Raw genomic sequence first — 20,754 nt, 5'->3', positions numbered from 1 at the left:
GCTGCTTTTTAATCAGGGAGCGAGATTATTACGGCTCATAAATATGAGTTTTTTTTAAAAAATTAGCATTTGAACAAAGCGACTTCTCACCCCCGTCAGCTGAAGCAAATGAACACCGTTCTCCCCCCCCCCCCCCCCACCAAAAAAAAAAAAAAAAAGAGAGGAGAAGTGCACCGTCACATTTTTTAGATCCATGAGACTCATCAGTGAAGAGTCGGGGGAGGTGGGGGTGGGGGGGGGGGGGGGGCAGTTAATTCAACGCCTGCCGCAATTAATGTCGGCTGAATCTCCGTCAAGGTGTGCGGTGGCAGGTGCAGCCGTCTTGATTATCCAGCGATGATGTGGGAGCGTTTTTTGTTTTGTTTATGGTTTCCATTAACGGCCCGACTGTTTTCCTCCAATCGGAGTCCAAACGGCCCTCCTGAGCGAACCCCCCCCCCCCCCCCCCCCCCCCCCTCTCCCCCCACATCACCCTCCAGCTATGAGGATATGACTGCCGGCAGGAAAAAAATACGACCCAGCTGGGGGGGGGGGGGGAGTTGGGAGGAGGGAACAGCCTCATTACTTCTCACCATGCTTCATTTTCTTGCTTCAACCCCCCCCCCCCCCAAAAAAAAAGAGAAACAACAAGCCACATCTACTCGTCCAGAAACGATACCGAGCACCGTAATTACACGACTTCTGGTCCGGGAGCCAAACGAGTGGGAGAGCGAGGACACGCGGTCGCTGGGTCCTGTTGGCAGATTTTTTTTCGGGAGGTGTTGAAAGCTTCTTAATGAGATCGTCTTCCTAAAAAAAAAAAAAAAAAAAAAATCAGACTCTCCACCGTCTGAGCGCTCGACATCTAAATAAACTTTGGAAGTTTTTCAAGAACATAAGTAACAAAGATCATCTGTAGTTTTGAGAGAAACTCGCATGTTGAATCTAGAAAGAAAAAAAAGTCACAATTAGATTCAACATTTTTTTAGTCATTTTGCTGTTTTTTGTTTTTGCAGATGGTTTGGGAGAACGGCTTGCGTCGTCATCGTCATGCTGACGCCTCTCGTCGAGAGCGGGGTGAAGCAGTGCTACCATTACTGGCCGGACGAAGGATCCAACCTCTACCACATCTACGAGGTAAGTCGACGCCTCGTATCTACTGCGTGGTGATTGGTCGATTCAGTCTCATAGTGTCAAAGTTTTCCTAAACCAGAAATATACGATTATTTAACTCGAAAGCTAATCATTGTTTAATAAAGCGTTTAGTCTTTCATAACAGACCGGATATAAAAGAGTTCGTAGCTTCAGGTCTGTAAAATGGTTCTGATGCAGAAGTGTCTTCAGCTGCAATACCAGCGAGCGCCACTAGAGGTCGGCTCCAAAAAGCCTCCGGCTCCATAGACTCCCCATTCAACTTCTACTCATCAAATCCAAAGTGAATAAAATGTGTCCATCAGTTCTCTCGGTGTTGTTAGCTAAAGTCACTCCTTCTTATTAGTTTTCTGGAGGTCCATCTGAAAATAATCCCTCATTCATTAGAAAAGAAGATTCAAGAAGACCTGTTTTTGGGGGCGTGTCTGTTTGATTGACAGGCCTGTGGTGCAGTCAGGTTACAGCTATCGGTGGGCGGGACGTAGTATCGTCAGGTTTCCGATCAGATCGGTCAGAACCGCCGCTGGCTCCTCCCCCAGCTCGTCCAAATATGGTCACTTCCTTCATAACAGGCGTTCACGAACTAACGGGTGACGTCATCGTGCCAGAAGTTGAATTTAGACCTACTTCCCTGACTTCCCTGAGTCCGGTTCGCGGTGCGTTAACGTGTCGCCGCGTCCTTGCAGGTGAACCTGGTGTCCCGAACACATCTGGTGCGACGAATTCCTGGTTCGCAGCTTCTACCTGAAGAACATGCAGACCAAACGAGACGCGGACCGTCACTCAGTTCCACTTCCTGACCTGGTTGAACCAGAACGTCCCGGAGACCAGCCGGACGCTGCTCGACTTCCGCAGGTAGGGAGCTTCTTCGGGAAAAGTTTCAACCTTCTGGTTCGTCGCTATGGCGCTACGAAACCGTCGCCTATGTCTTTTAACCCGGTGAGGATCGGTGCGACGTGGCCGTCGTCCTCTGCTGTTGGTTCGTTGGGTTTTTGAAAATATCTTCTTTTTTTTTTTATTCCAACCTTTAAAAAAAAAAAAAAAACGGGTCCTCAAATGCACCACGGTCATCGGAGCGGGAATTTCCACCAAACTTTTCTTCAACCGTTAAAAAGCGACTTCCCTCGCAGCAATAATAACTTCAAACTTCTCACTTTTCTCCCGGGAGGTTTTGACCGGTGACTCCGAGACGAGGGGCAGAAAACACATCTTCACAACGTCCGACGATCGGCGTTCATTTCCCCGTCGACAACGGTGTGATTCAGGACGCGTTGAGGATCCTTTCTCTTCCCGGCCTCCTTCTTCCCCTTCGACCTCTTTCTAAACCGATATACCGTATTGCCTGTTCGGCGCTAGCCGTCTCGGCCCCTCCCCCCTTGTTTCCCTTTCTGTGTCCTCCCGGTGTCCCGGGACATGAAGAGTGAGAGTTTGTGGTCACAGCTATTAGAAAAGGGTCTGGTGGGCGTCGCCACCCACCATCAGAGAGGAAATATTGCCTTTCCTGGCGGGGCGGCGGGGTCAGCACACAATGAAGGAAGCTGCACGGGGAGATATTCTTCACTTTTATTGGTGCTATAGCAGTCGCCCCCCCCTCCCCCCCTCCCCCCCCCGCCCCCCTCCTCCCCCCCCTTTTTTTTTTTTTTTTTTTTTTGTCACCTCGATGATTTGAGGACGCCGGTCGAAGCGTCTCTCCATCTTTTATGCTTTTGCCGGCATGTCCCACTCACTCGCACCGGACTGACCCCCCCCCCCCCCCTGTTTTACCAGCTAACTAGCGGTTGCCAGTGTCATTTTTGTGATGTTGCAGCTAGTAATATAAGCCCAGTTGCATAGTCACAAAAGTGATCATTGGAGACTGTGACTCTACAACCGAGGGGCCTCACGGGGCCCTCCCCCACCCCTCCTTTATTACCCCCCCCCCCCCCCCCCCCCCGTCTTCTCCTCCTTCATCCCTGTCCCTCTTTTCCTCTTCCTCCGTCCTCGCTGTGCTCGGTGACCTGAGATGACCTCTTTGCCTTTTTTTTTTTTTTTTTTTTGCTTGCTCATGGTTTGCTTGACTGCCTCCGATCCCCCCCCCCTCGTCCCTCCCCCTACCCCCCATCCTCTCTCGCCATGCCTCCCTTCCTGTCCTTCTCGCTTTTGTCTTTCTCCTTCCGTCTCTCCTGAAGACTTCTGTCCAAGAATACGTCCACGCTAGGAAAAGACTTATTTTTTTTTTTATTTTTTTTTTGGGCACCTGACCGACTGTTTCCGAGGTAAAACGGACGTCAAAACGGATTCACGATCGGCAATCAAATCACCGTTTTTCTGCTCGCTCGGTGGTCTGAAGACAGAAACAGAGCTTTATGTAAATGAGGAGTTTTATTTTAGGATTAGTGAAACACACCCAGGAGAATAAAACAAATGTCGCGTTGCAGACGTCGACCCTGATCACAAAATAATCCTCAAATACTGATGTTGCTTTGACACGTTAGAGAGTGTTTGTTAAGAGTGGACATATTCAGAGTATCTCATCCCTCCCTCCATCTGGGGGTCTCCGTCTCCGTCTCCGTCTCCGTCTCCTCCCTCTCCGTCGAGCTCTTCCTCTCTTTTGTATCTGGCTCTTCATCTCTCTGTGTCTGTTTCTCTCCATCGAGCTTGAGTCTCTCTTACAGGACATTTTCTTTTTGAATCTAACACCCCTCTCTACGCCCCCCCCCCCTCGCCCCCCTCCCCTCTCGCCCCCTCCCTCCACCTAAAAAAAAAAGAAAGCAAAAAACTCCCCCGCCCGCCACCGCCGGTTGGTGATCCTCTGCAGGCCTGTTTCCATGGTAACAACACTTTTGATTGTCTGCAGTGAGCTCTGACTTTTCAATTCTTTTTTATTTTATTTTTGTGTGGGAGCGTAGGATGGAAATGTGTGTTCGGTGGAAAAGACTTCCGCTTTTTTTTTTTTTTTTTTTTTTTTTTTTGCGACGTCGCCTGTGTAACGTTAAACACACAATAAGTTTCTTGTAAAAAAAAATTCTGTTTTTGAAAGGATTACGGGAAGCACAGCCCTTCTCGCCGCGGATGTATAATCTTCTGATTGTTTTATTCCGATGGAAAAGTTTTGAAATGTTTAATCAGCATCTGGATCTGAAGCCTGTACTACGAAGCAGGATGGGATGCATTGCTCTCTGAACTTGTGCTGCAGACCTGACCTGCTCCGCAGATAACAGATCAAAATGTTATGCAAATGCGGAAGTGCTACAACGTGCAATACCACCGAGTGCCACTAGAGGTCGGCTCCAAAAAAGCCTCCAACTCCACAGATTCCCATCCAACTTCTTTCATGAAATACAAAGTCAATAAAAAAATTTCCAGGAGTTATCATGGTGTCGTTAGCTGAAGTCGTTCCTAATTATTAGTTTTCTGGCGCTCCATCTGAAAGTAATCCCTCATTCATTAGAAAATAAGCTTCAAAAAGTCCCCCTTTGACACAGGGGGGGGGGGCGTGTCTGTTTGATTGACAGATGCAGTCAGGATTCTGCTATAAGTGGGCGGGGCGTAGTGTCCCCAATCAGATCAAGTTAGATCCACGGCTCGCTCCTCCCCCCCAGCTCGTCCAAATATGGTCACTTCCTGCTCCAAAATAACAAGACGGCAACTTGACGAAACGCTAAAGTCAACAATTCAGAGCAGCAGTTCGCCAACAAAATGGTCGACGCCTACTAACCAATCCATCGTCTTGGAAAATAATGCACCACCAATCACAGGAGATCTCGCTGTGGTGATGAATCTGTCTCATGTCAGCGCAGCGGATGCGTTGAATTCCTTCGGCGGACCCGAAAATACAGAAGTTACAGCTCTGTTAGCTATAAAAGCATCGAGCCGCCCCGCGTTTGATGCCGTGGCCGAACTTTCCACCAAATCTCTTTGAAAATATGCGAAATGTGTCAAATTTCCCTCCAAACATTAAATGACCACAGAAACTTCCAGTTTAAGGAAAAAAAAAAAGTAAAGTGAAGCTTCAAACACTGCAGGTTTGAGGCTTCTTCCCCTCCCTGTCTGAGTGATGCATAATGAATCACACACACACACACACACACACACACACACACACACACACACACACACACAACACACACACACACAGCGTGCCTTTACATAATAAGCTCCAGCTGAATATTGTTATTTAGAGTTATCGCCATGAAATGGAATCAGAGATGATCTCCAGCTGAGATCAAACTCGGCCGTCTTTCTTCTCGCTCCGATAGAAGTTGCGTGTTTGTGCAGATCCAACGACTGCTGGTGCTTTTTGATGAGCAAGGTGTGAAGTTTTTTGTTTTTTTTAACCACCATCTTTAAAAAAATAAATAAAAGATTTTCAGAAATATCTCATCTGATGTGGAATATTAGAAAAGTTTCTAAATATTTCCGCCGTGCAACGTCGTTCATTTTGAAACGAGCACCAGGAAGAAAATCTATACTTTTTAATGAACTGGGAGTTTTTTTTGTTTTTCCATCAGCGAAGTAAACGTGAAGTTAACGGTGAGAACTTCGTGTTGCTGGATTCATTTTCCATCATATTTTTTTTACTGCTGTGTCTTTTAACATATTCTATACTTTGACTTTAATTGTATTGGTTTAGTTTGATTGTTAAATTATATCATCACAAATGAAATGAAACATTTGACTCGGTGAATATTTAATGTCACACATCTGTTTTCAGAGTGTACTTCTTCCTGCACGAGGATAAACCAGCTGTTCTCAGTCGCAGGGCGTCAAATAGTGACGTTTTATTAAAGCCTTTAGCGTCACGTAGATACGCACGAGGTAGCCGTGAGGTCAGAGGTCAGAGGTCAGACCGGCGTTCAAGCCCAGGAAAAAGCTAAACTAGATGCAGATTTCTGTTTAAGTAACGTATCATATTTAACTTACATAACGTGGGTAAAGTAAATATCACGCCTCGGGTAACGTTACTTACATTATTTATTTATTTTTACAAACAGAAAACTCAGTTTACCATTTGAGCAATCAGTTATCTTACTTAAGGTAAAAGTAAAATGTCGTTCGGTACAAAATGTTCACGACGAAATCACAGGTTGGAAAATATTCTCGAAGCCGCACAGCTGAAACCGACGGAGCGAGACGTGTCCGTCCTCGGGAACATTTCTGTTTTTGTCCCTATTAGAAACTACGCAGCACGGTGCATGCTGTTCTTTGTGGTTATTATTTTTTCTCACAAAAAAAGCCCCACGAGTCGGTGGCTGTATGTGTTTCTGTTAACGCTGATGCTTTTCACTGACTTTTTTTTTTTTCTCTTCTTCTTTTTGCAGGAAAGTTAACAAGTGCTACCGGGGACGCTCGTGTCCTATCATAGTCCACTGCAGGTAAGTAGAACAACAAACATGATCACTGTTCATTTCTTTAAAAGGGCTCCGGCTTCACAGTCAGAGTTATGAAAAAAAAAGAAAAACAGAAAAAGCCTTTTGACGGCCGGAGATCTTTTAGGAAATATTCTGCTGGATGTTTCGACGGCTTGAAGCTCGGGTCCCTCGCGGCCGCCATTTTCATTTTCATTCTGGCCGACGTTTTCCGTCGCTCGTCGGCGCGTCGAGGTGCTGCAAACGTTTTTAAAACGAGAGGTTGGACAGAAAAAGTTGAGATTTTTAATTTGAGAAACTGTCGGCGGAGGAGGGCAACTTTTAATTGGAGGCACTTCAAAGTTTGGTCGGTCAGAGCCGGTGGGTGAGAGGCAAAGAGAGAGGGGGGGGGGGGGGGGGGGTTGCAGCTGTTGTGTGTGCGGAGTCACATCTGCATACCCCCCCCCCTCCCGCCCCCCCTCCCACCACCACCACCACCTGAGGAAATAACTCAGACCAGCGAGACATAATTAAATCGGTGTTTAGCAGAAAAAAAATCTGCCAGTCTTTTGTGGGAACATCCTCCGATGATTGGATTAGAAAAAAAAAAAGAAAAAAAAGATAGCCCTCATGTCTGTCTGCTCACTCTGACAACCAAGTGATCTATTATTTAATATGGTGTAATGGCTCCTCCGCCGTGATGAAACTGTATATTTCTCTGCTAAACTGTCAGCCTTACTCCACAATATTAAACTTAAATCTTCATGCGAGCTGCAGCTGCATCTTCCTGGATGTCCTCGGTTAATGTTTACGACTCTCCGAAGTGAATGTAAATAAGACGTACAGTGGTTGGTTTGGTAACTGCTTCAGAGCGCAACCGTGCGTTTTTTCACGCTTAGACGAGGCTAAAAAAACGTAGTTTAGACGTAGCGTGGTGTCGTTTCGGAAATTACCCGAACATGTGAACGCATCGCAGAAATCTTCCCAGAAATCGTGTTTGTTTTTTTTAACACGCTGATTTCTTCTGTCCAGCAGCAGCTATTGACAAATAAACACTTTCAGCTTCCTCAGACGCCTTAATTGGAAAACTCGTTAGGTCGGTAGCCCCGCCCCCTTTTCTGTACGCTAGCCAAGATGGCGAGCGTTTAGAAAAACAGAGCTCGTTCCCAAAAAGACACGAGCGGCTCGAAGGCGTTCGTCCCTGTAGAGACTTTCAATTAGAGCCTCCGAAGGACGACAGCGCACGAAAGCATTTATGGCGCTTCGCGTGTGCGGAGAGTCGAGCGAAGCGATCGGAAGGAACGTCGAGGAGCGAACGGACGAGAAGTTCAATCATCACGACGCCGGCTTTCTCTCTTCTGTCTGTCCTCGGTCGTCTCGTCTTCTTCCATCATTTTAAATAGAGTCGGAGAAGGCAGCAGACATCTTGACATGTTTACTCACAGCCCCTCGGGCACACACACACACACACACACACACACACACACACACACACACACACACACACACACACACACATGTCACATATCTTTGATCACCTTGTAATGATCCTGGCAAGGTGCAGCCATACGAGAGATCTGTAATCACGCTGTAATAACCTGTATGACACACACACACACACACACACACACACACACACACACACACACACACACACACACACTGCGGTGGTACTTCTCAATTACTGCAGAACATATCAGAGTCCCAGTGAAAATGAAATATTCAGGAAGTATGGACTCATGCCAGCACACACACACACACACACACACACACACACACACACACACACACACACACACACACACACACACACCACGAATTTGTTGGATTACACAGCAGCCCATGAAATAGACTGGTGGGGGTGCAGACATCAATTTTGAACACTTGAAATAAATCTGGGATACAAAATATTCCCTCCACTTACATTTCAGCGTCTAATTCATCTTTTGCCGGCTGTATTGAGTTTTTTTTATTTTTTAGAATAGAAGCATTTCATCTGCCTATAATAATATTTAAAAAAACCAGGTTTATATTTTTACGTTATTCTAATTCCTGACCAGAAAACGCAGCCTTTCTGTTCCATAATTACGCACCTTTGAAGTTGTTTATCCCCTGAAATAGCGTTATAAGACTCATAAACCTCCTCGACATATTAAATCTGTGTGACTGCCGCTCACCTGCTGGAGTCAGGTTACGTCTGTCTCCGCTGCAGGAACAAAACAAAAAAAGAAACACAAAAAAGACATGAATATGGTAGAAGATACAGAATAAGTGGAGTAAATCAGCCGATGTGTGTTATTCAGATTTCATTACTTAACTGTGTAATTTTGCAGCAGCCTCGGGACTCGCTGACGTGCCAGCAATCCTGCCAAGTTTCTCTCGATGTCTGTCTAGGTTTCAAAATTTAATACTTTTTTTCAAGGGGTTTGACAATCTTATTTAAATTTGCGTCCTAGAGAACATTTATTCCTCCTTGTCTGGATGGAAAATCCATCTGTGACAGCCGAGAAACCTGCAAAACACAAAACGATGGAGGATCAGATGAGGATTCTGACGACATCAGTGATCGATGTTCACCTTATTCAGTGCTTAATAAATATACATGAATACAGACTTCAAGATCTTGTTTGGATCTTTTTCGTTCAAAAGTATTTGTTTTATATAACCTTGAGAGTAAATGGAAACTCAAGTAGGAGAGTTTATAAAACAACATCCACGGTGAGTCGACAACTGGATTTCTTGAAGAAATCTTCTGGATCACACGCGAAACATCTTCCAGAAACTAAAGAAGTCCAGTTGCCTTTAGGTAAAAATCTGGGACTGACTATAACCTGGATGTACTGTAATACTTTAATAAAAAAAAGAAAAGAACTATAATAATATTTAACAACCAGCAACAAATGAAAACTCAATATGTTTATGTCATAGGATGTCATAGATGCAGTATCCGTAGCCGATGCAGAAGTGCCTTGAAGTGCAATACCACTGAGGGCCACTAGGGGGCTGGCTCCACAAAGAAAAAACACTCCACGGACTCCATTAAACTTCTCTCATGAACTCAATAAATGTTTCCTACAAGTCATCTTGGTGTCGTTAGTTAAATCCCCTCCTCCTGATCAGTGTCCTGGTGGTCCTTTGATTGACAGGCCTGGGGTGCAGTCAGGTTTCTTGCTATAAGTGGGCGGGGCTTAGTGTTCCCGGGACTCTCGATCAGATCCGCCGCTCGCTCTTCCCCAGCTCGTCCAAATATGGTCACGTGTTATAACATCAAAGTAAAACAAAATATGATTTCAAAAAGGAATATACGACAGAATATGGAAATTGACGTGAAATCGGGATCAAACACATTAACTGATGACAAGTGATCAATTACTGGATTGGTGATCAGAAGTGACGAGAGACGATCGGACGGGTTGAATTAACGCTCGTCTCTCTTTCGGTTCTCTGCAGCGACGGTTCAGGAAGATCCGGGACGTACGTCCTCGTCGACATGGTCCTCAACAAGATGGCCAAAGGTGGGTGTCGTCTTTTTCTTTCTCCCGGTGTGCAGCGGTGTTACCGTGGCAACGTGTTTGCCCCCCCCCCCCCCCCCCCATCATCAAAGTTGTATTTTAACTTTTTGATGTTATGACATCAGATGACTGCATTAAAAGATAATAACATTTAATGAGATAATTAGAGTGACGAGTCGGTTCGGATGATGACGGCGACTCGCTGCGAGAACAAACTGATTTCTGCGTTATTCATTATTTTTATTAGCTGTTGCTTAATTAGCGCAAACGAGTATCTGTTTCATCATCTCAGTTGATGCTCCGCTGCTTCGGTGACACGCTGCAGCTCGGTTTGTTGTTTTGTTTTTTTTGTTTCTCGCGTCACGCCAACACTTAAACTCTGGAGAAAGAGTCGCCGTGACTTCAACGACACGACGACAGGAAGAGAAGCCGAGGACGCGTCGCGCTGCTCTGAAGAGCGCCGGCTGGTTTGAACCTGAAGCGGACCTCCAACTCTTTGTTCGAAGCGTCGTCACGACTCACAGCCTCGTGCATTTGGTTTTTTTTAAAAGCAGATTGCGCGATAATTACTATAATTACCGTGTGATGTAATTAACGCAGAGTCATGATTATGGAGACGGACCGAAGGTTTCACAGGTCGGGACACAAAGTTAAGTCTTGTCCGATTATATTCATTTCATACCAAATGTTTAGATGTGTTTTGAAGAAGTTACTTCTCCTGTGTAGTTGAGTCATAACTTATTAATAACCCTCTTTTAGGGCTTCTGTATTTATTGACGTTTTTTTGATGTAAAATAAGTCCTTAAAGTCCCTTTTCGACAGCAGGGTTTCCGTTATGAGACATTTTTTCAAGGTCCAAAGATAATTATCTAAAAATTCACAAACACGCAATTACAACATGCTGCTAAAAACATACATGAAACATACCTAAGACCCAGAATTAAAAGACAATAACAGCACAGACCAACTAAGTATGTCTTATCGTAAAACACTAACAATCAATAAGTTTCTGTTGAGTTGTTTGAAACGGTATCTGATGTTTGACGATATCAGTTGTGTCTAAATCCACTAAACTAAAGACAGAAGCTGATATCCAGACTCACAGTTTGTGCTGATTGTACGTGTGTGTAAGTGTGTGTCTGCGTATCTTTGTGTTTCTTTGTGTGTGTGTGTGTGTGTGTGTGTGTGTGTGTGTGTGTGTGTGTGTGTGTGTGTGTGTGTCCCGTGGCGGTGCTGCTGCTGTAGCAGAACGAGCTCCTGGGTCTTTAATTCCAGATCAAAGGTTCAACTCGGGCATCAGTGGCCGTTTCCCAGGCTGTCACACTGTGATCGGGGGCCCCTCCTCGGGCACCCAGGGGCCGGGAGGGAGGGAGGGAGGGAGGAGCAGGGGGGGAGTGGGGGCGGGGGGGGTCATCTGTGCTCTTTTATATCTGTGTCCTGAATCCCAAAGTTACTCAGAAAAAATAACAACCTTGAGTTTCAAAACCTCAATCGAGGAGAATTTTTGAAAATTTGTCTGAAAAACGTGAAAAAACTGAATTTTGTCTTTTGACGTCTCCACTTCCACTTTTGCTGCTTTAACGTCAGATAATCTGAGCAGAACGTCGATTTATTGACCGTCGGTGTGTTTCAGGAAACCAATCGGTGTCATATCCCTTTAAAAAAAAAAAAAAAAAAAATGTCATACTTTTATAAACTTTATATTTATTTCATATACTGTTGTACTTTATGGGAGCTACGTTCAGGTGACGTGACGACAAATTGAATTGTGTGACCAGTTAAAGAAAATCTTATTTTATTGTGAAAAGCCGGGTGTCCTTGCACCTCGGCAGCTTTTAGAAAAAGCAGATTTGTTCGGTGGCAGAAAGAACTTTTGTCTTCAGAGGAAACACGTCCGCTCGTCATTCACAATAATTATCTTTCACTTTGCATTTCTTTATTTCTAATCTTTTGCACGTCGGTCGGAAGAGAAAGAAAAACAGGAGATTAAGTAACCTCAAAGCTCAAAGCTCAAAACGAACACGTTACCTGCGTTTTTTTTCCCGTTTCCGACGACACTAGCGCTGAAAAGGTTGTCTGTGCGCTGAGCGTGAGTACGAACAGCTACGAACTCTTCACCGCTCGAAGACGCCTCGTTTTAGGTTTTTGTCGTCTTCCTCGAGATGACATCATGTAGATTACCTCTGGAAGTAAATCTGCTTCATAAAATCTTCTCCACCATTTAATAAGCTTGTTTCCCTCCTCTTCATCGCTGCTTCATCGCTCCCCCCCCCCCCCTCACTCCCCCTCCCCTCCCCCTGTGGTGGAGTTTTTTTTTTGTCTGTCCTGAGAAGCTCGTGGCCCCCAGGTTTGCAGGCTTCCTTCGTCCTGATCAAAGACAACTTCCCACCACCTCCTCCTCCTCCTCCTCCTCCTTCTCCTCCTCCTCCTCCTCGTCTCTCTTCATTCCAACTGTTCTCCCAACGAGTGAATTGTAAATTTGCCCGAGAATTATAGCGATGCAGCGAGGTTGAAGAGGTTATTGCTGTGGTTCTCACGTTTTTTTTGTTGTGTTTTTTTTTCCAAAAGGCTTTCCCATTTCTCTCCTAACACACACACACACACACACACACACACACACACACACACACACACACACACACACACACACACACACACCGCCCGCCACCTTTCTCTTCATCTTAAGAATCTAAACCCATCAAGTGCCGGAGAGCTTTTCAGCATCCCTCCATTTATTTCAGCAGTTGTTTTTTTTCTTCTTCTGTCTCTAAGTCCAGCTGGTGAGCCCGGCCCTCGGCTCCACGGCCTCCTCAAGGGCCTTGTCTTTCTCCTTCTCCTCTTCTATAGCCCCGCCTCCCCCCTCCTCCTCCTCCTCCTCCTCCTCCTCCGTCCTGCTCCTCGACCTCCACCCCGAAGCGGGAGTCTTAGAGGTTGTTTTTTTTATACTATTCCTCCTTTAAGGGAAAAGCCCAAATAAGACGTTTTTTCTTTCTTTTTTTAATACCATCCATTTTGAGTTTTTCTTTTTTATCAGAACCTGCACAATAGCCCTTAGTGCGTTAAGCAGTGAGTAGTGTGTTGCAGCTTTTTCTTGGCCAGAAGGGAGTCCATTGTGTTTGTGAAAAGAGAAAAAAAATACTTGAAAAAGCTGCGAAACAGAAAGAGAAAATGGTGTGAATGAGCAGCTCTCCCACCATTCACTCTCCTCTCCGTGCAGGCAAAGAAAAAGAAGTGTTATTATGTGTCACAACAAGAGAAAAGTAATTCTTGCGCTTTTTGTTTCCTCTGAATTTGGAAAGAGGAAAAGGTGGGGACGGAAAACAAATGAAAATGTGTTTTTTCTTTCTTTTTGTTCTTTGTGGATTTGATTGCTGCTCCGGCCTCTTTCTTTCTTTCTCTTCCAGTCTCGAACTCTTTCTCTTCCTTCACCCCCTTCACATCTATTTTTTTCTCCCTCTTTATGAATCATCTCTTGTGTTCTCCTTTTTTGCTTTTTTTTTCCTCCCCACTAACTTAATCGGTATTAAAAGGTGACACGAGGTAATTATAATCTCAAAGTGTGTTTTAAAAAAGTACGATACACTTTATTCCTCTGCCGAGTGATAATTGTCTCTCACGGAGTCACTGGAAAAAAGTCACATTAACATATGTATGAAAGAGTTGAATTATGTTGACAGAAATATCCTTTTAACGCCTCCTTCATTTATTTCCCTACAAGTGCATTAAGAGCATCAAAGTTTTCCGTCTGTCATTTCTTATTTCATCTGCAACATGCAACGTGCATTATCGCTCACCATTTTTAAAAGCATTACTGAACATTTGATATTTAAAAAAATGAAGACGTTGGTGTCTTGATTACTTTTTTTTTTACCTTCCTTTTGTTTCCATCTCCAAGTTTTCTACAGAGTCTATTTCTTTCTGGTATAATTATCTATCACAAAAGGATTTTTATTTTTTTTGCATTTTAATTCACCGTCAAGCCTCGATTCTTACTGTCAAAGGTGAAAATAACTTTGACGAAATTGCATTTTGATGCGTAAACTTTTTGCGTGTAAACTAATGCAGCAGAATTTGAAAATAAATTTGGACCTGAAGATTTAAGGTTGAATCTGAGGTATGTGGTCACCGTCTGAAACCCGATGAACCCGACACATATTCATATGCAATAAAAAAAAAATAGCATCTATTAAAGACACTTTTCTCACTAATGAGTCAACAATATCAGCTCAATATACGGTGGAACTATTTTAACGTCACACTAAACCAGAGCTGCAGACGAGAGATCGTATTTCCAGACTTCGTAGACTGTATACCGTAATCCGTCTACTTTCCGTTTGTGGTGGTGTTGTTTCAAATCGCACAAGGCTTTTACGCAACTAAAGGAAAAGGATAACCACGACATTTTAAGGCGTCACCCGTCAAATTATGGTGCCGGCTTTGTTTAGTCATTTTACAAAAAATAAAAAAACTGTTTTTTTGTGCCCTTTGTTTTCACGAACATAATAAACATGTTTATATATACATATATATATATATATATATATATATAAGTACGAAAAAATTTAGACGGAGTCCATTTCAGCACTTTTTGTTCCTGCGTCAGTGCAGCAGGAGTTAAGCTCCGCCCACAGGGAGACACACAGACATCAGAGGACAGAAACACAGCAGAGACTCTCTCACGCTGTTTCTGATGCAGTAAATCACGACGTCTGGTGATCTGACCGGTGTTTATGGGCCGGAGGTCGTTCAGCTGACTGCACTGCTGTCAGCTGAATGAGGGGCAACGTGCCAGTCTGGCAAGCAGACGGGGGGGTCCCACACACACACACACACACACACACACACACACACACACACACACACACACACACACACACACACACACAGGGAGGCATGTCAAATTTTTGGCAGCGGCTGACAGCAACCTTCATGAAAGGCCAAGAGCGACGACCAAAGAGCGACAAGGAGCTTTAAGATCGGCTCCGTTTCCTTTCTAGAAAACACGCGGTCCTGTGATTTCCTTTCACAAAGTCCTCTCCAACAGTTTCTTTGCTCTCTTTATCTTTTCTTTTTCTTTTTTTTTTTTCATCCCGACAACAAAAACCTCCACCTTTCGAGCTGCTTGTCGAGTCCGTGCGTCTGCGTGATGTCGTTTTTGTGCAAAGAGGATGAATGTAATCGCCTCTTTGCTGTTCTAAGGGGAGTCGCTATGAAACACCAGATTGACAGACGTTAGCCGGATTATCTCGCCGGTGCTTTGAACCCAATCCAGCACCGTTTCTTACACGTGTGTGTGTGTGTGTGTGTGTGTGTGTGTGTGTGTGTGTGTGTGTGTGTGTTGTTTAACAGGTGCCAAGGAGATTGACATAGCGGCGACTCTGGAGCACCTGCGGGACCAGAGGCCGGGAATGGTGCAGACCAAGGTAACACACTGAGGACTGTTGGTTCATTTAGAAACCTGTGTTTTTAATTTGTGGCACGAGATGATATTTCAAAAACAAAACTTTAAGAGCGTCCTTAAAGCGGTGAAGTAATTTCATGAATTCAACTTGAATAATAGCGTTGAAAGGAGCTTTCGCTGGTAATTACGTGATGAATGGATTCGCGTCGGCAGAATTATAAAGCAGAATATTTGCCCCATTAAGTGTGTGATGAAGCATCTCCAGTGCGAGCGGCGCTTCTCACCCGGCGCTTCATCAGGCTCATTAAAACAAACAAACAAACAAGCCGAGGGAATAAACAAAAACAAAGATTTCAGCGCGGTAATGAGGGGAGCTCTGCGGGCGCTAGCTGTTCGTCTTTGCTTCCAGTGTTTATGCTAAGCTAAGCTAATCAACGCCTGCCTCTGGATTCAAACGTTTTGTGACCACCGGTACCGTGAACATTTGTGATTTCACCGAAACTGGAGCAGAGGAACATTTTCTCAAACAATTTTGAGTCAAATTCTTGGGAAAGGAAGAAGGGGGCGGAGCTTCACTGTCCAAGACCGAAGAAGTTCGCGTCAGGTCCGGAGACACCAGCTGGGTTTTCTTTGACGTTGGCGGTGGTTGTGTCACCCTGAATTCGCCCCCCTCCCCCCCCCCCCCGGGGTCAGACTGTCAACACCGAGTTCCACTGGGACCTTTTGAGGGGACAACATTCGCTGCGAACCACCTGGACTGTGGCGCCATGGCAACAATAACACAACAACACTCCATCCCCTGAAGAAGAGTTTGAAAAGACAGTTTTGTGCGAGCGGCTGTCTCAGCAAAGTCAAAAATGTCGACTTGGCGTTCTTAGATCTGGTATATAGTCGTTGACAGCGGCCGGGATCGAACCCGTGACCTTCACGTCGCGGCGCTGTCTCTCTAACAATCAATCACGCCTCCATTAAAAACTTCATCTTATCCGAGAGTCTGAAAGGTAATCTTTGGGCCCCCGTTGTGAGATAGGCTGGATTTACAGGGGCTTTTTAATGTTTTTTTTTTTTTTATTCGACTCGTTCCTTCGCATCAGTCGAGATCAATCGATTTCTGAAAAGTAATTGAACGGGGGATTTACAGTCGGGTCGGGTCAAATCACGGAGGAATACGTATAGAATTCAAATGGGTGCTGATAATCTGTTTCTAAAACGCAGTCCCACGGCGGGCGTGTCAGAGATTTATGAACTGAAGGAAAAGCTCCAGAGTATGTATTTGAAATGGAAATCAGGTTGTTTTAGTTTTTTTACTTTTGACATATTTTATTTTATTATTTCAACTGTGAATAATGGATTTTTTTTATTTTTTTTTAGTACTTTGTTGGTAAAAATGTTCCACAAAATGAACTCAAAGGGGTAAATGAATACAGAAGGTATAAAATCACCAGTACGGACTATGTTTTCATGCAGAGGAGGTTGAAGGTAGCTTTTTAGCCCCGAGTTTTGTCTGCAGCGCACAAACCTCAGTGGGAAACCAAAAAGACAAAACTCAGGGCAGGAAAAACCCAAATCAACAACTGCTGCTTTTTGACACTTGAACCGGAGGTGGTCAGGCTGCCGTGCTGAATCGTCACCGTACGGCTCACCTCTCATCAGGAAGTCCATCTGGCTGCTCGGAGGAGGCTCCTCCTTCTTTTCATCCTTCCCTCCGTGCAGCTTCCTGTTTCCTGCAGCTTTTCCTTGAACAGACACGTGACTCAAAAGGGAAAGGAAGTAGAAAAGTATCGCGAGGTTAACGCAAAATATGTCGCGAGCAAATGCAAAAGTGTTCTGGAAAAAAACCTTCTCGCCGTGACCCTTCGTGACCTCTGTCAGTGTTCATCATGTAAAGCTCTTATTTTGAAAGCAGATGTGTTCTTAGTTTCTATATTCCAGTCACAGACGGTCTGTTCTGGAAAGATACGTCACGTTTACACTCTTTTGATCACTTTGAGCTCCTTGATGGTTCTCTGAGTTCAACACAGGAAGAAAAACACATCACAAGTCTAATATTTCATTTATCACAGGAAGTCAACAGATTACTCTTCAGCAGGGAGGTGGTGAGAGAAAAATCACACTTTATTTTGATTCCTGCAATTTTACAGAAAAATAAATTCACTTAAACTCCACAAATTACATTGATAGTTTTTAGAAAGAAAAAAAAACACGTTTATTTTTTTTTGTCTTGCAATTTTTGCTCATTTCTGCAAATTTTACAGCGAAAAAATGTCAATTAAAACTCCACAAATGACATCATGATTATAGAGAGAAGACGTAAAATCAAACACTTATGATCACAACAATAAAAAAAACCCTCTGCGCTGCAGGAACTGGAGGCTTCTCTGGAAGCAGCCAACCAACCAGCGTCTGCCGATGGCATGTTCAGGGACACCGGTAAATTGTAGCGTCGGGGAGACATTAGACGGGTAATCGTGCCCAAAGAAAACAACCTGTTTGTACTTTTTCTAAAATAGATTCTATAAAATTGGTGTTGAAAAAAGTGTCGTTCCAGTTTTGAAGTCGAGGTATCGGTACCGGAGTTCAACGCTTTTCAACGATGTCCACATGTTCCTGAAACCTTCAGAGAAGTTCACGTGATCGTGAGCAGAAACGACTGCAGCCTATCAGACTCTCACAAACTCAGCTGTGGATCCAGAGCTGTAAATCCAAAACCCAACGTGGAGCGGCTGAGTGAACGTGGTCTGGACTCTGTGGAGGAGAGTCATGGTCTCAGAGACGCTGTAGAAGGACAGAGTACCTGCACTGTGATCCAGGTACACCCCCACTCTGGAGGATGGAGGACCTGAGACGGGAGTTTTGATGTTGTTGTACCGAAAACTGTTATTGGAACAATCTAATGACCAAGATTTGTTATTACATCCAAATCTACTTTCCATCCAGCACCCTGTTCTGTTGATATTCTTGTATGCGACTGCTACTTCAACTCTTCTTCCTCTCATCTCCACCTCAAAGTAACAACGTCCAGTCAGACTCTCTCTACTCAGGACCTGACAACATTCACTGAATCTGTCTGGATGATCAGAATAAGACTGATTCTGATTCATTCCTGTTACTTTTCTGTTCCCATCAGATAATAACATCTGTCTGTTTACTGTGTTTGGATCCAGTGTGATTTCTTGTGAATATCTTAAGAATCCAGCTCTGGTCTTTGGTTCTGGTTGTGACAGTAAAACGTCCACTTCATTCACTGACACTGAGATCTTCTTCCATTCTTCACCCAGAACTTGCTGTAGTTTATCTCTGGCCTCTGACACAGCTGCTGTCACATCCTGAAAGTAGGTGAGAGGACGGATATGGATGCTGGATGAGTCTGTAGGCTCACTGAGTGCTGACACTGAGGGGTAGTTGTGCAGGAACTCGTTGTGATCCTCTGTGTGTGAGAGCTGCTCCAGCTCGGCGTCTTTCCTCTTCAGCTCAGCGATCTCCTGCTCCAGCTTCTCCTGAAGCTCTTTGACTCGACTCACTTGGGTTTCCTGCTGGGATCTGACCTCCTGCTTCACATCGCGGCTTCTTTCCTGGAGGAGACTCATCAGCTGGGTGAAGAGCTTCTCGTTGCCCTCCAGTGTTTTCTCAGCAGACTGATTGATGTCCTCCACCTCCTGCTGAAGCAGCTTCACATCTTTCTGTCTGTCCTGGATTTTCTGCTGGACGTTTCCTCGACTCCCCTCGAGCTCTCTCTGCCTCTCGGTCCTTTCTGCTGCAGCTGAGACGGTGTCGTGGTCTTTATGTTCCTCCACAGAGCAGAGATAACAGATAATCTGACGATCGGTGCGGCAGAACATCTTCATCACCTCGTCGTGAAGAGAGCAGATGTTCTCCTGGAGCTTCTTGGAGGGGTTCACCAGCTTGTGTTTCTTTAATGGAGCGACATCATAATGAGGCTGAAGGTGTTTCTCACAATAAGAAGCCAGACAGACTAAACAGGACTTGACAGCTTTCAGTTTTCTCCCAGTGCAGACATCACAGGCCACATCTTCAGGTCCAGCATAGCAGTGATCAGCAGGAGCAGCTTGGAGTCCAGTCTTCTTCAGCTCCTCCACTAAAGCTGCCAACATGGTGTTTTTGTCCAGGACAGGCCTCGGTATGAACTTCTTCATGCACAGAGGACAGCTGTAGACTCCTGTCCCGTCCTGTCCGTCCCAGTGGACTTTAATACACTCCATGCAGTAGTTGTGTCCACATGGAAGAGCCACCGGATCCTTCAGTAGATCCAGACAGATGGAACAAGAGAAGGTTTCTCGGTCCAACTGAACTCCTTTCTGCTCCATTTCACCTCTCAGCAGCAGTGACTGTGTGAGTTTCACTTCCTCAAAGATAAAACTGGTTTCAGCTGATTTAAATATCATGTGACTCTGCAGCCAATGAGGAAGTCAGCTCTTAGACTCCACCCCATGTTGGCTCCGCCCATCTTCAAGCTGCAGATCTGAAGGAGGGAACAAGGAAGTGTGTTTCAGAGCAGGAAGAAGAGGGAGTGGTTCCAGTAAGTCCAGCTGTGATGCTCTAGCTGTGTTTAACCCTTCGTTTACAGCAGAGAGGTTAAAACGCTGCTCCGCTCCGGGTTAAGGAAGGAAACTCTTCTCTGTAGATTAATGGAGGGAGGGAGGGATAGCTGGAACGATTAAAGGGACGTGACATCACAGAGACCCTGAACTTTGACCTTTCACCATTTGTATACCTTCACATTTGGTGTGAAGATGAGTTCCTGGTTTTGGTTTAGTTCTTTACTCGACTCTACTTGGTACCGGGTACTTTTCTGGTCGATAGTACTCTCTCAATGCAGCGTTGCCGTAGTAACCGTCAACCAAAGTAGGATTCTGGAGGGGCTTTGTTGTCCTGATCTTCCAGGTTTCTGCAGGAGCGCCGGCTCGTTGGCAGCCGGTATCTCTGAAATCAAACTTGAACTAATCCTCTTTCCTTTCCACGACTTTTCTTCCCTACGTTTATATTTCAGGACTTTTCCTCCGTGTATCCTCAGCTGAACGTCTGTCGCATTGATTCCTCTCAGCCTCGCCACTCTCGATTTGATTTCTAAGTGTTGACGGGGGAGAGACCTCTTTAAACGTGACTCAACATGAGCTCAACGTACTTCTAAGTAAATCGCCGATGTTGGTACGTTTATCATGTTTTAATACACGTGCAACTCCAGCCTCTTTTTTCGGAGAACATACTCGTCAACTGGAAATCAAAAGTACAGACTATGTTTTCATGCAGAGGAGGTTGAAGGTAGCTTTTTAGCCCCGAGTTTTGTCTGCAGCGCACAAACCTCAGTGGGAAACCAAAAAGACAAAACTCAGGGCAGGAAAAACCCAAATCAACAACTGCTGCT

General features: G+C 44.9%; 1 protein-coding gene and 1 pseudogene across 1 annotated transcript; one reads left to right on the top strand and one right to left on the bottom strand.

Annotated features, from left to right (window-relative positions):
* Window positions 1–20,754, top strand: part of LOC138214078 (receptor-type tyrosine-protein phosphatase N2-like) — a 147,981-nt pseudogene that overhangs the window by 109,203 nt on the left and 18,024 nt on the right.
* On the bottom strand, window positions 17,422–19,786 carry LOC138214082 (tripartite motif-containing protein 16-like). Its single transcript, XM_069175450.1, has one exon. It carries the CDS (start codon window positions 19,772–19,774, stop codon window positions 18,032–18,034), a length of 1,743 nt encoding a protein of 580 aa, XP_069031551.1. The 5' UTR covers window positions 19,775–19,786; the 3' UTR covers window positions 17,422–18,031.

Source organism: Embiotoca jacksoni, unplaced genomic scaffold (genome assembly GCF_022577435.1).
Source record: "Embiotoca jacksoni isolate LCO1_2020_lvr unplaced genomic scaffold, fEmbJac1.0.p SCAF_67, whole genome shotgun sequence".
NCBI classification, from domain to species: Eukaryota; Metazoa; Chordata; class Actinopteri; family Embiotocidae; genus Embiotoca; species Embiotoca jacksoni.
The sequence above is the reverse complement of the archived record's forward strand: the minus strand, read 5'-3'. Positions and strand labels throughout refer to the sequence as shown.